Source organism: Armigeres subalbatus, chromosome 3 (genome assembly GCF_024139115.2).
Source record: "Armigeres subalbatus isolate Guangzhou_Male chromosome 3, GZ_Asu_2, whole genome shotgun sequence".
Taxonomy (NCBI): domain Eukaryota; kingdom Metazoa; phylum Arthropoda; class Insecta; order Diptera; family Culicidae; genus Armigeres; species Armigeres subalbatus.
Window position 1 is genome coordinate 328,141,079 of NC_085141.1, and position 14,747 is coordinate 328,155,825.

The following is a 14,747-nucleotide window of genomic DNA, read 5'->3' on the forward strand; positions in this document are numbered from 1 at the left end:
AATTCTTCTCCGACATCACGAACGTACGCACTTACCGCAGTGCGAATATTGAATTCGACCACTACATCGTGGCAGTATGTCTGCGCTCAAAACTCTCGACGGTGTACAACACACGTCGGAGTCATCCGCCGCGACTAAACATTGGGCGGCTACAAGACGGTAGACTAGCCCAAGACTACGCGCAGCAGCTGGAAGTGGCACTCCCAACGGAAGAACAGCTAGGCGCAGCATCTCTTGAAGATGGCTGGAGAGATATTCGATCCGCCATTGGAAGCACCGCAACCGCTGCACTAGGCACGGTGGCTCCGTATCAGAGAAACGACTGGTATGACGGCGAATGAGAGTAGTTAGTTGAGGAGAAGAATGCAGCATGGGCGAGATTGCTGCAACACCGCACGAGGGCCAACGAGGCACGATACAAACGGGCGCGGAACAGACAAAACTCGATTTTCCGGAGGAAAAAGCGCCAGCAGGAAGATCGAGACCGTGAAGAGACGGAGGAACTGTACCGCGCTAATAACGCACGAAAGTTCTATGAGAAGTTGAACCGTTCACGTAAGGGCCACGTGCCACAGCCCGATATGTGTAAGGACATAAACGGGAACCCTCTTACAAACGAGCGTAAGGTGATCCAAAGGTGGCGGCATCACTACGAAGAGCACCTGAATGGCGATATGGCAGACAACGGTGGCGGTATGGTAATGTACCTACACACTGAACTCATTTCACAGTATTCGGTAAATTTTACCGAAATCTCAACAACTGTTCGGTAATTATTTTACATATTTTTTGTAATTTTTTCCATTGTTCAACTGTCAAAATCAACGAAAATCAGTAAAATTATTTACCGAACAGTTCTGCTGTTGAGATTTCGGTAAAATTTTACCGAATTCGGCGATTTATTTTAAGTGTGTAGGAGCACGCGCGCAGGACTTGCGACTTCCGGCTCCGAATCCGAAAGCGAACCAACGACAAAGCTTTGTTTTTGTCGGAGATAATAAAGACAAAGATCCGAAAAATGTTGTCAACAACAAAAAAGAAGACAATCTTGTTGCTAACTTTTCAACCCGTTATTTTGCATAATTTCTTAAGCAAATTTCGGTTTTATGCTATCATAGTTTCTGGTGGTTTCTGCTTTTATGGAAATATTCGAGAATCGAACAATGATTACAAAATTAGCATCGTATTCTCGGAAATATAAGAGCATGCAAGACAAATGATTCTTGTCATATTGTGTTCGGGTTCGGATAAAGGTTTGTCGCTAGGTGCGTTTGTCAGTAACAAACTCTGTTGATGACAAAGAGTATATTGTTAGGCGTTGCCCGAATATTGATTCCCTGGTCCCATCTACAAAAAAGGCGATAAGAGCTGGATTGTAGCAACTACCGCGCAATCACATTGCTGAACGCCGCCTACAAGGTACTCTCCCAAATTTTATGCCGCCGACTAACACCAATTGCAAGAGAGTTCGTGGGCCAGTACCAGACGGGATTTATGGGTGAACGCTCTACCACAGACCAGGTGTTCGCCATACGTCAGGTATTGCAGAAATGCCGCGAATACAACGTGCCCACACATAATCTATTCACTAATGCACGAAAACGGATTTCCGGATAAACTGATACGGTTGATCAAGGCGACGATGGATCGGGTGATGTGCGTAGTTCGAGTTTCATGGGGCATTCTCGAGTCCCTTCGAAACGCGTAGAGGGTTACGGCAAGATGATAGTCTTTCGTGTCTGCTATTCAACATCGCTTTGGAGGGAGTAATACGAAGGGCAGGGATTGACACGAGTGGTACGATTTTCACGAAGTCCGTCCAGTTATTTGGTTTCGCCGACGGCATTGATATCATGGCACGTAACTTTGAGAGCATGGAGGAAGCCTACATCAGACTCAAAAGCGAAGCTAAACGGATTGGACTAGTCATCAACACGTCGAAGACGAAGTACATGATAGGAAGAGGCTCAAGAGAGGTCAATGTAAGCCACCCACCACGAGTTTCTATCGGTGGTGACGAAATCGAGGTGGTTGAAGAATTCGTGTACTTGGGCTCACTGGTGACCGCCGATAACGATACCAGCAGAGAAATTCGGAGGCGCATAGTGGCTGGAAATCGTACGTACTTTGGACTCCGAATAGAGTTCGCCGCCGTACCAAACTGACTATCTACAAAACGCTACGGTCTTATAGACCGGTAGTTCTCTACGGACACGAGACTTGGACGATGCTCGTGGAGGACCAACGCGCACTGGGAGTTTTTGAAAGGAAAGTGTTGCGTACCATCTATGGTGGGGTGTAGATGGCGGACGGTACGTGGAGGAGGCGAATGAACCACGAGTTGTATCAGCTGTTGGGAGAACCATCCATCGTTCACACCGCGAAAATCGGACGACTGTTGTGGGCCGGGCACGTAGCCAGAATGTCGGACAGTAATCCGGTGAAAATGGTTCTCAACAACGATCCGACGGGAACAAGAAGGCGAGGTGCACAGCGGGCAATGTGGATCGATCAGGTGGAGGACAATTTGCGGACCCTCCGCAGACTGCGTGGTTGGCGAAGTCAGTCATGGCACAGAGAACAGACATGGAGGCTCGAACAAAATTTCTTGCAAAACATATGTAAACAAACACACCGAACCTCAACGCCATCGACGTCGACATTGCAACTCACAATCTCATTTTGACAACACGATGGCGCTGGTATGCTCTTGCATGCATAACGACACTAGCGCACAGTGGCATTTTTTGATGACGCTAGCGCTGATTATGCACAGGATAACGTTCAGGGGTCTGCGAAGCGGCCATGTTTTTGACGCCAGCATCAAAATCATCGATTAATTTAACACGAAGACGTAATCATAGTCATCGAAAACCTCCCATTGAAAATATGTTTCAAATATCGTGATATTTTGGCGAAGTAGAGCGCTTGGTGCCGATCGAAATATGAAAATTTATTAAAGGCATCAATCAGAGTCTATTATATAGAGTTGCGCAAAGAGGATCTTCTTACTCTTATTCTGAATGATGCTCTTGTTATTATGTTGAAAACTTTCATTTTTGTTCAACCCTTCAAGTGACTTCACGGGAGTGATCACTTCTAAAGCTTTTTAATTCGATAACCAAAGTCACCTACAGAGTGCAAACACGTGAGTTTCTTGTTGCAACTTTATTGGGAAGTGTATTGAAGTTTTTTGAAGCTGTTTCTAGAACAAATCTAATACATTTCAATTCATGAGTTTTAATTCGCCATAATAATCATCAGGCGATAACAATACTTCCACCTTACCAACAATCATTTGTTTACTTTGCTCGATAGGTACACGGTTAGATGATTTTACCCATTAATGGGTACTGTGTTATTGTTGATATTATTCCCACCATGAAAAATTCACCCATTTTCTTCAAAAAGCGCCACTACTCATTAAAATGGGTAGTGGCACTTTTTCAAGAAAATGGGTGAATTTTTCACGGTGGGAATAATATCAACAATAACACAGTACCCATTAATGGGTAAAGTCATCTAACAGTGTAGACGGTTTGACAGTTCAATAGGTAGATTTGGCTTCACTCTTTGCGTAACTCTATATATAATAGACTCTGGCATCAATATTCTTGTTCAAACACACCTCGCATTCATACACAGAAAGAAAAATCATTAATAAAATTAAAAAAACCATTGGTAATTTTAAAAAGTTGCGTTGGTTCTTTTTCGTAGAGAGTTGCATAGGTTCAAAATAAAAGTACGCCAACTTTTGCAACAATCATGGTTCAAAAGTGGCATGCCACTCTAAAATTAAAAGTTTGAACATTCAAATCAAAATTGTAGAACTGGTAAATGAAAATGTCCACACCGTGAAAAATATAGTGAATTATTTTCATTAATTTTCTAATTAAAGGAATTTCCCCGCTCCCCCCGTACCCTTTATCTTTCCATTTAAAGTTAAAATACACAATGCAATGATTAGCGCATACTTTCAATTTTATTATTTATTTTTGTTACGCATAATATGCCAGCTGCAGCACCTCCCGCCACACGGTGGACACTTTTGAGTGTTTCTGCAGGGTCCAGCCCGTGGCGCTGATAAGGGTGCGCTGCGCATCGTAGCCATCTGTAGGCATTGCAGGATAATCCTGCTGGCGGTTATCTATAAAAATAGAAGAGAAAATCTCAATGAGTTTCTGCTAATAACCAACTCCGGTCGAGACTCCAGTACTTCGACGCCTAATTTTGCTCACGCCCTTAAAGCATCGGAGCGAGGCCATGTGAGCTCCAGTATTGGCAATTTTTATATTATTTGTTGACGTACCTGTGTATTCCGGGATGATCGGTGCCCGTTGCCGCTGCCTCGACACCGATTCAGACTGTAAAGACACCGTTCCTCGCACCGCTCTTATCGGAGATGTAATTCTGGAGGCTAAGTGGCAAAAAAAACATAACTGTGAGAGACATTGACAGCGATAGCAACGTTGAGAGGCACTATGATTTCTTTTTCTGAATTATTGGGCAAAAACGCTTTTTATATGTTTGTTACAACCTATACAGATTACTCCATTTATTATATGACAAAAAGTAACTTGATACACATAATAATAATATAATCATTTTTTTTCACTACTTTAATACGTAAGCCAGGCATAATATGAATAGGCTATTAAACATAATTTTAGGTAAATATAAAAAAAAAATAATTGTTGTATTTACATATGTTAATTTTAATGTACATGCGAATGCAGGTCATCTACATTTTAAATAAGGCAATAGATTTAACTTATTTTTTACCATCTAATATTCCATAGTGTCCATGCGAAACGAAGAAAATAATTCTTGGTTTTCATTTTTCTTTTTGCTCAAAGTTAATCATTGAGTGATTTGGCAGTTCCAGAATTTTGATGTTAAATGGAAGAACTTTTAATTTTTACACTGGAAACACGAAAAAAAACTTTCAAATAAAAAAAATAAATTTGACTCCGAGCAATTAAACTTTTATTTTTAAGAAAACGGAGCACTTTTCAATTGGAAAGTGCAAAACATTCCGTAAAACCATGTTTGTTTTTTGTGTGTACTTTCGCACAAGTTCTTGAAAAATGGTGAAAAATATTTACGTCCATTTGGAAAAAATCAGTTCGGAATAATGGTTTGTTTACAAAAGAGAATTGTCAGTGGGAAACTCAATTTCAATAGAACAATGGGAAACTCAAAGATGTTGGCTATTGTCAAACGTAGTGGGTAGGATTGGGGGTGCCAGATACCTGATAACGTCGACATTCCAAAGTTATTCAAAATGAACAGTAAAAAGTTATCACAACATGGCGAAAGCAGCTTCAACGTCTGTTCTCTGTGGTCATGGATCGAGCTGAATGGAGAAGTCTTTTATGTGCAGCACAGGCCACTCCGGCCTTAGGTGCCCGCCAGAGTAAACGCGACGAGCGACGTAAAAGAATAACAATCATTATCAACAGGCTGTCAAATTGCACTGTCGTGTCACGTCGCATTGCACGTCGCATTTACTCTGGTTTCGCCCTAGTCTGATAATAAATAAATAATCTCTTCACAGCGATACGAGCGCCTCTATATGTGAAATCATCGCGCCTCCTGCCTATTTCATTTTGACACCACAGCACACGCACACCAACGCGCATCGACAAAGAAGACCGAAACACGCAATGCATCACAGCAAGGTCTGCGCACCCAAAAACTCTTTCCTTATCACTCCTTCACGTTGCAGCACAGTTGAACTTTTGACGTCACTCCATCTCGCCCCGTAGCCACGCCAGCAACAGAACGAAACCATCCGCGGTTCCACTGCACCTTTCCCACTCGGTCACCGACCGCGCGCAGTAACTTTGACGTTTCTCGTCGGTTTCGCGACGAAAAGGAAGAAACATCATCATTTCGAGCCACGTCTCATCGAGTCAAAATCGAGTGATTTTTATTTCGCGTTCGCGTTCCATGTCGGTGCTGCTGGTTTTGGAACGAATTTTCGGTGGAAAATAGTGTCGGAAAGTGCGGAAAAGCTGCGAAAATGGTTAGTTCCCGGGGTGGGCGTTGGTTTGCGTGTGGAATTCGTCCGGGGACGGATGCATTTCGGTCGGTTTCGGGATGTGGTGGATGACGAAATTTCTGCAAGGGGGCTCCAGCTCCGGATGATTGTGATGTGGGGGCTGCTGGAAGTGGATTTTGTACGACGTTCCGGGGAGTTAGAAGTGCAGAAAAATTAAAACACGATATTGTTGGGAAAATTCTGTTTGATTCTATTATTATTTGTATGTGCAAAAAGTGAATCATTTCTCATTCAATTGCTGGAAGAAAAGCATGACGGCTACGTGGAAGAAAGTATTCAGCCGGAAGAGCCAACAAGAGTGGCCGTGATATTCCAAGTGCGCTAGAAGGGGTGTACGATGTTGACGATTGAGGCAAACCAACTGGAAGCGATTCGCCGTCGGAACTTTTGAAGCGGAAGAGACCTGATGCTGTTTGAAGATGAATTTGTTTTTTTTTGTCCGTAGTGCTTTCGTCTTGGCATTTTGATTTTTGAGCGATCCAGAAATACGATCTTGTTTTACCGACGGCTTTGTACTTTTTTGATATTTAATGAAAAAAAAACTACTACGACACACTTGGAAAATGTTATTATGTTATTCACTTGTTTTATCTCAACCAAATTTAGTCTTTACTTTAAGTAATGTTATTATAATCTAAGAAATATAACAAAATCAAGTTTAGAGTGTTCATATGTATGTGATTTGACTTGCTAAATGCTCATTCGTTTTAAATCCTGGAATCTTGTCAAAACTCTCAGATGAATGGTATATTTTAAAAATTCCTTTACATTCTGTGCAGCCACTTCGACTGGACATCAAGAGGCGCCTAACGTCCCGCTCGGATCGGGTCAAATCGGTCGACCTACATCCCACGGAGCCGTGGATGTTGTGCGCCCTGTACAATGGACACGTCCACGTCATGAACTACGAGAACCAGCAGCTGGTCAAGGACTTTGAAGTGTGCGACATTCCGGTGCGATGTGCTCGCTTTGTGGCACGCAAAAACTGGATCATCACCGGCTCGGATGACATGCAGGTGCGCGTCTTCAACTACAACACACTGGAAAAGGTCCACTCGTTCGAAGCCCACACGGATTATGTGCGGTGTATTGCGGTGCATCCCACCCAGCCCCTCATACTGACCAGCAGTGACGATATGTTCATCAAGCTGTGGAACTGGGAAAAGATGTGGAGCATGCAGCGGGTGTTCGAGGGTCACACGCACTACGTCATGCAGATCGTGTTCAACCCCAAGGATAACAATACCTTCGCCAGTGCGTCGCTGGATCGCACCGTCAAGGTGTGGCAGCTGGGCTCCAACGTGCCGAACTTCACACTCGAAGGGCATGAGAAGGGCGTAAACTGTGTGGATTATTACCACGGAGGCGACAAGCCCTACTTGATATCCGGCGCGGATGATAGGCTGGTTAAGATTTGGGACTACCAGAATAAAACGTGCGTCCAAACGCTGGAAGGACACGCGCAGAACGTGTCGGCGGTGTCGTTCCACCCGGAGCTGCCGATTGTGCTGACAGGATCCGAGGATGGAACCATCCGGATATGGCACTCGGGCACATATCGGCTGGAAACGTCGCTGAACTACGGCTTCGAACGGGTGTGGACCATTGCTTGCATGCGGGGCACAAACAATGTGGCACTTGGGTGAGTACTCTGTATTTTTTAATGAACTTGCTTCTGGGTTTTATCACAATCGAATTTACTTTTATATTACTCGATTCTCGATTTCTATATCATACATATATTTTAACAAATTTGCTACGAACCAAATGAAAAACGGGTTCTGCAATTTCATTCCTATAAAAATTGATTCCAATGTAGTCCAAAATTTTCAATATAAAAATACTTGCTAAAAATTTTGTCAATATCTCAAATGCAATCAAATAGTTGAAAACATGGGAGCAAGGATGTTATCGATCATTTAGTAATTTGCGTTCGATCATTTAGTAGTTTATCAATAACTCATTACAAAAGCTGAATTTCCAAATGTGTTGTATGGTGGACTTCTAGTGCGAAGGTTTTGCTACTAAAAGATTGAAATTTTGTTATCATTTAGTCTAAGTTACTGAAACTATAGCCATAACTTCGTTACTAATGGAATTCAAACTACGAACCATTAGGCAAAGTTGTAGGAAAACCTTCGCACTAGAAGTCCACCATACAACACATTTGGAAATTCAGCTTTTGTAATGAGTTATTGATAAACTACTATTAAATGATCGAACGCAAATTACTAAATGATCGATAACATCCTTGCATGGAAGGTTTTAAAAAAAAAAACAAGATTTGCCTAATGTTTTTTTTCCTTTCTCGTACAACAAAGATGTGCCGTAAGGCTATCATTTCACTTCGAAAACGAACTTTTCATAGAAGCCTCTGAAACCCATAGTGTGTATATATACAATCTTTATTTCGGCATCAACATTCCAAAAGGGCGAAACTACTTTTGTAAACAAGAGCTTCTCACGTCGTTGGTGGACTTATTTGAGCTTACTCACGCAATCCAACACCATTAAATGAAAGAAGAGGATTCGATGCTTCCAACAGTGGTATTGGATTGCGTGGGTGGGCTCAAATTAACTTACCAGCGACGTGAAAAGCTTTTGTTTACAAAAGCAGTTACGCCCTTTTGAAATGTTGATGCCGATTTTTCAATTATTCTCCAAAATTTTTGAGATTTTGTTTCCTGCAATCCGAGATCAGCCTCAAGAAATTTTCAGAAGCATGGTCTTGGATTCCAATTAAAATCCGTCTAGGATTCCGAGCGGAATTCGTCTCGGGTTCGTAGCGGAATTCGCCTCGGATTCGGAGCGGAACATCTCGAACACGAAGCGGAACCGTCTCGGATTCCGAGTAAGGTCCGTCTAAGATTCTGAGTAGAATCCGCCTCGGATTCCGAATGGAATCAGTCCCAGCTTCCGACTGGAATCCGTCTCGTTTTCAAAGTGGAAACTTTCTTATCCTAGAAAAAAATAGCTTGTTAATTACTTTTTAAGTAAGTTTTCAAATTAATATTCAGATCATAACCAGATAAATCAGAGGCCTTCATAAACAGTCGAAATGCTGATCAAAGGCTTATCATAAATGTACGAAAAATCAATTATTCTATAAAGCATTCAAAGTGCTAAAGCATTTGTAAAGTTTTTCAATCATATTGAAGCATGTTTTTGGCGGCTTTTGAAAAACAAACTCATAATTCTTCACTGATTGAAAATTGAATACTTTTTGACAAAACAAGTTTACTTCAGTATCAACGTTCAGTAAATTTGGATGGACTATTATTACATTACACTCTCCCTGATTCGATGTTCAGTAACTCGATATTTTTCCTTACTCGATGAAATGTAAAGTCCCTTGAATCTAGCATACTTACTAAATTCGTTCCCTTCGTAAGTCGATACCTTCCTTACTCGATATTCTCTTAGTCGAAGTTATTTATTTCGCTACATCGATGTTGTCAGAAACGGTTCACATGCACAAATTACACGGTGTCGGGAAATTTGGCCGAGTGCTATTTGAACGAATAGTTGAAAATTAACATAGATTGTGAATAGTGAAAAGTGAGTTATGAAAAATAAGAACTTGGAATGAGATACTTGATATGAAAAGTGCGAAGTGAGTAATCAAAAATTAAAAGTGAGAAGTATGAGGTGAGAGAAGAAAAAAGTAAGGAGTGAGAAATGAGAAGTGAAAAGTGAGAAATGAGAAATTTGAAACGAGAAGTAAAAAGTAATAAGTGGGAAATGAGAAATGCTAAGTGCGAAGTGAATAGTAAGTAGTAAGAAGTGGAAAGTGAAAAGTGCGGGGTGTGAGAGGTGTGAACTGAAGTGATAAAAGATAAGTGAGAACTAAAAATTGTGAAACGAATTTTTATTCCTTCCAATTTTCTTCCTTCTTATTTTTGCTCCTTTCTTCCTTTTTTTTCCTTTACAAATTTCCTTCTTTCTTCTTCCTTATTATCTCTTCTTACTACTTTCTCATTCCTTTTCCTTTATCGGTTCTCATGTTTCTTCTTCTTTCTTCCGTTTTCTTCCGCTTTCTTTGTTTTTTCTCTACCTACCTCAATAACACTTCATTCTGTTATTGATACCATACTTTGTTATGAACTAGCCTTGCATAAGAGGTAAAATACCAAAAAAGAATTCCAAAAATTAATATGCACGATAGGGAGCGGGACCATTTGGGCAGCACCCCTATTCCCGTCCGCAACTTTAATAACTCGACTGCGTTCCAACCAAATGGCTTGATTGTTAGTACATCACTAGATATCGACAGAAACTAACCATGTACTAAAAAACAAGTAATTCGGTTGTAATGCGCTCGAGTAATGAACTTTGCTGACGGGAATAGGGGGTGCTGCCCAAATGGTTCTCTACCCTACTTCAGGCATAACATACTCTGTTATTACAATACCAAACGCCTCACAAATTATTATTCGTTTGGTATTGAAATACCTACGTATGTTATGCCTGAAGTATTTTGGATATAAATTGTTGGAATTTTCCCTTTTATGCAAATGCAAGGCTAGTTCGTAACAGAGTATGGTATCGAAATCGTCGCTCCTGCTCGGATTAGAAAGAAGTGAGATGTGGGAATTGAGAGCTGAGAAGTGAGACGTGCTAAGTAAGAAGTGAGTAGTGAGAAGAGAGGAGTGAAAAGCGAGAAGTAAGAAGTGAGAAGTGAGGAGAATAAAGTAAGAAGTAAGTGGCAAGAAGTAGAATGTGGGAAGTAAGAATTGAGAAGTAAAGTGCTAAATGAGTAGTGAGAAGTAAGAAGTGATACATGAGAGGTGAAAAGTGAGCAGTCGGAAGTGAGAAGTGGGATGTGACTGGTGGGAAGTGAGATGTGACAATTGAATTCAATTACAACTGGGAATTTATTCCTTATTCTTTTCAATTTCCTTCATTCATTTTTTCGCTTCCCTATTTCTTTATCTATTTCCTTCTTCTTTTTCCTTTATCCTTTCCCTTACTTTTTCTTTATTTTTTTTTTAATTTCCTCCGTTTTTTTTTCTCTCTGTCGCCTTCTATCTTCCATATGCGTTCTTATTTTTCCTTTTTTCTCCAGGTATTCATATATATAACCAGGCACTGCAAACCATCCCATCATTCGATCTTTTGAGCAAAGATACTGATGAAATAATGGAATATCGATCTTAGCTATCTATCCGCTCAGTAAACAAAGTACAGTGTTCGTCATGGAGAAACATTTTTTCACAGCTTTTGTTGTAGCAACACCTTCGCAACGCGAACAAACCCCGAACCGCGCTGGCTATTCGGATCATCATCGAACGTTCAAATGATAATATCTTTCCAGAGTGCTCTTTGATTAGGGATAATATCTTTGCACAAGCAAAGATAATATCTTGTGCTCAGATGATATTGCAATGCCTGTATATAACCATGTATATTTATTCTAGTGTGAAACATGAAACAATTTTTTTACTACCGCCATCGGGGGTGACAATGTGTCTGGGGATGAGAATGGGTCATCGCTCTCACCGACAGCCTAGAGGTCGTAGAGCAAAATCGTTCAGAACGGTCTCTTATATTTTAGTCTTTTTGCCCTCAGATACATTCAATCCATTCTACAAGCATTCTAAGTAGTTGAAACAGTGATCCATTTTCACCCCCGACGACGGTATTTCAAATACATTGACCTTTTCACGTAACGTTTGAAGCTAATATTGTCAATTGTTTGAACGATTGTTTTTGCCTCCGGAAGTTCCTCCAGGAATTCCTCCGGAAGCTCCTCAACGAATTCCTCCGGAAGCTCCTTCAAGAATTTCTTCGAAAGTTCCTCCAGAAATTCTTCGGGAAGTTTCTCCAGGAATTCCTCCGGGAGTTCGTTCTGGATTTCCTCCGGAAGTTTCTTCTGAATAATTTCCGGATGTTCCTTCTGGCATTCCTTCGGAAGTTCCTTCTGGAGTTCTTTCGGAATTTGCTTTTGTAATTCCTCCGGAAGTTCCTCCTAGAATTACTCCGGAAGTTCATTCTGGCAGGAATTAGTCCTGAAGTTCTGTTTGGAACTCATCCGAAGGATTCTTCTGGAATTCCCCCGGGAGTTCCCTCTGGAATTCAACCCGAAATTCTTCCATGAATGTGCCATGTGTCCCACTTTTTTAGGCTCAAGTCACCAAAGTCTAATTTTCTCGTAAAAAGTCACCATTTTCAACTATTTTGTTCAAAATTAAAAGTTTGGGTCTTAAATCCAAGATTGATCAAAATTCAAGTTTCTTAAGGTACATCAATAAGTCCGTCCAGCTATTTGGTTTCGCCGACGACATAGATATTATGGCACGTAACTTTGAGAAGATGGAGGGAGCCTACATCAGACTGAAGAGGGAAGCTAAGCGGATCGGACTGGTCATCAACACGTCGAAGACGAAGTACATGATAGGAAGAGGTTCAAGAGAAGACAATGTGAGCCACCCACCGCGAGTATTCATCGGTGATGACGAAATCGAGGTGGTAGAAGAATTTGTGTACTTGGGCTCACTGGTGACTGCCGAAAATGACACCAGCAGAGAAATTCGGAGACACATAGTGGCTGGAAATCGTACGTACTTTGGACTCCGCAAGACGCTCCGATCGAATAGAGTTCGCCGCCGTACCAAACTGACAATCTACAAAACGCTAATTAGACCGGTAGTCCTCTACGGACACGAGACCTGGACGATGCTCGTGGAGGACCAACGCGCACTTGGAGTTTTCGAAAGGAAAGTGCTGCGTACCATCTATGGTGGGGTGCAGATGGCGGACGGTACGTGGAGGAGGCGAATGAACCACGAATTGCATCAGCTGTTGGGAGAACCATCCATCGTTCACACCGCGAAAATCGGACGACTGCGATGGGCCGGGCACGTAGCCAGAATGTCGGACAGTAACCCGGTGAAAATGGTTCTCGACAACGATCCGACGGGCACAAGAAGGCGAGGTGCGCAGCGGGCAAGGTGGATCGATCAGGTGGAAGATGACTTGCGGACCCTCCGTAGACTGCGTGGTTGGCGTCGTGTAGCCATGGACCGAGCCGAATGGAGAAGACTCTTATATACCGCACAGGCCACTCCGGCCTTAGTCTGAATAAATAATAATAATAAGGTACATCAATCTTGCATGGGAAAGATGGATGTAAAAAAATGAACTCCTAAGGCTTGTTAGCCCGAAAGCCGCTCTTAACTTCTTCGTGCCTAAAACTTGGCCAAGCTTTAACTTCAGTTCAATAATAATTTGTTGACGGATTCTCACTATTCATAAATGTTTATTTAGCGAGGTAGGCATACTTACTTGATACTTGATGGGCTACAGCTCTTCGATGAACCTACGCCGAATGGAGTATCCTTCTCCACTGGACTCGATCCTGGGCCAATCGCTTCCAGTCGCCCTGAACATTGAGCGCCCTCAGGTCCTCTTCAACTGCAAAAAGCCATCGTGTACGCGGCCTTCCACGAAGCCTGCGGCCTCTTCCGGGTTCTCTACTAAATATTATCTTCGCTTGACGTTCTTCCGGCATACGAACAACGTGACCAGCCCACCGTAGTCTGCCGTGTTGTATAAGCTTAATAATATCCAGCCCTTTATACACCCGGTACAATTCGTGATTCATGCGACGCCGCCAGATACCGTTCTCCTGTTTACCGCCGAGTATTGTCCGCAGCATCTTACGCTCAAACACTCCGAGAGCTCTCCGATCAGCCTCCTTTAACGTCCATGTCTCATGGCCGTATAAAGCCACCGGAAGAATCAGAGTAGTATACAGCGCGAGTTTTGTTTTCGTTTGCAGACTACGGGACTTAAGCTGGTTACGAAGTCCGTAATAAGCCCTATTTGCAGCTGCAATACGCCTTTTCACCTCGCGGGTAACATCATTATCGCACGTCACTAATGTTCCAAGATACACAAATTCTTCTACCACTTCAAATTTTTCACCATCCAGCACTATTTCGCTACCACCACCACTAATGAACCCACGTTGATTGCCAGCGACCATGTACTTCGTTTTGCTGGTATTGATCGTGAGTCCAATCCTCGCTGTCTCCCTCTTAAAAGGCGCAAAAGCCTCTTCCACGGCACGGCTTGATCGCTTCCGATAATATCGATATCGTCCGCAAATCCCAGGAGCATATGCGATTTTGTGATAATGGTACCGCTTCTTTGCACACCAGCTCTCCTAATCGCTCCTTCGAGCGCTATATTGAACAGTAGGTTCGAGAGTGCATCACCCTGCTTTAATCCATCTAAACTAACAAATGACGTCGATATTTCATCCGCAACCCTTACACTTGATTTCGATCCGTCCAACGTTATACGAATCAGCCGTATCAGTTTCGCCGGAAAACCATGTTCAAGCATAATTTGCCATAATTCATTCCGTTTCACTGAATCGTACGCCGCCTTGAAATCAATAAACAGATGATGTGTCTGCAAGTTGTACTCCCGGAATTTATCAAGGATTTGTCTCAGGATAAACATTTGATCCGTCGTTGATCGGCCCTCACGAAAACCTGCTTGGTATTCGCCGACGAAGGACTCTTCAAGCGGTCTCAATCTGTTGAACAGAATACGGGACATAATTTTGTACGCCGAATTAAGGAGGGTTATTCCTCGGTAATTGGCGCACTCCAGTCTGTGCCCTTTCTTAAAGAGAGGGCAAATGGGGCCGTCCAACCAGCTAGCAGGCATTTCC

General features: G+C 42.4%; 1 protein-coding gene and 1 long non-coding RNA gene across 3 annotated transcripts in view; one reads left to right on the forward strand and one right to left on the reverse strand.

Moving 5' to 3' along the window:
• Positions 1–14,747, forward strand: part of LOC134225597 (coatomer subunit beta') — a 77,943-nt gene that overhangs the window by 20,275 nt on the left and 42,921 nt on the right. The window contains exons 1-2 of one of the 2 annotated variants that reach the window (XM_062705797.1): positions 5,858–6,028; positions 6,844–7,706. In XM_062705797.1, coding sequence (XP_062561781.1) covers positions 6,026–6,028; positions 6,844–7,706 — 866 coding nt within the window. In that variant the 5' untranslated portion in view covers positions 5,858–6,025. Of the gene's footprint in view, positions 1–5,857; positions 6,029–6,843; positions 7,707–14,747 lie in introns of those variants that run through there. The other variant, XM_062705795.1, reaches the window with a different exon arrangement.
• Positions 3,959–5,017, reverse strand: LOC134221176 (uncharacterized). Its single transcript, XR_009982243.1, has 2 exons — positions 4,310–5,017; positions 3,959–4,147 (listed from the first exon to the last, which is right to left on the reverse strand). It is a non-coding gene; the product is annotated as an uncharacterized LOC134221176 (long non-coding RNA).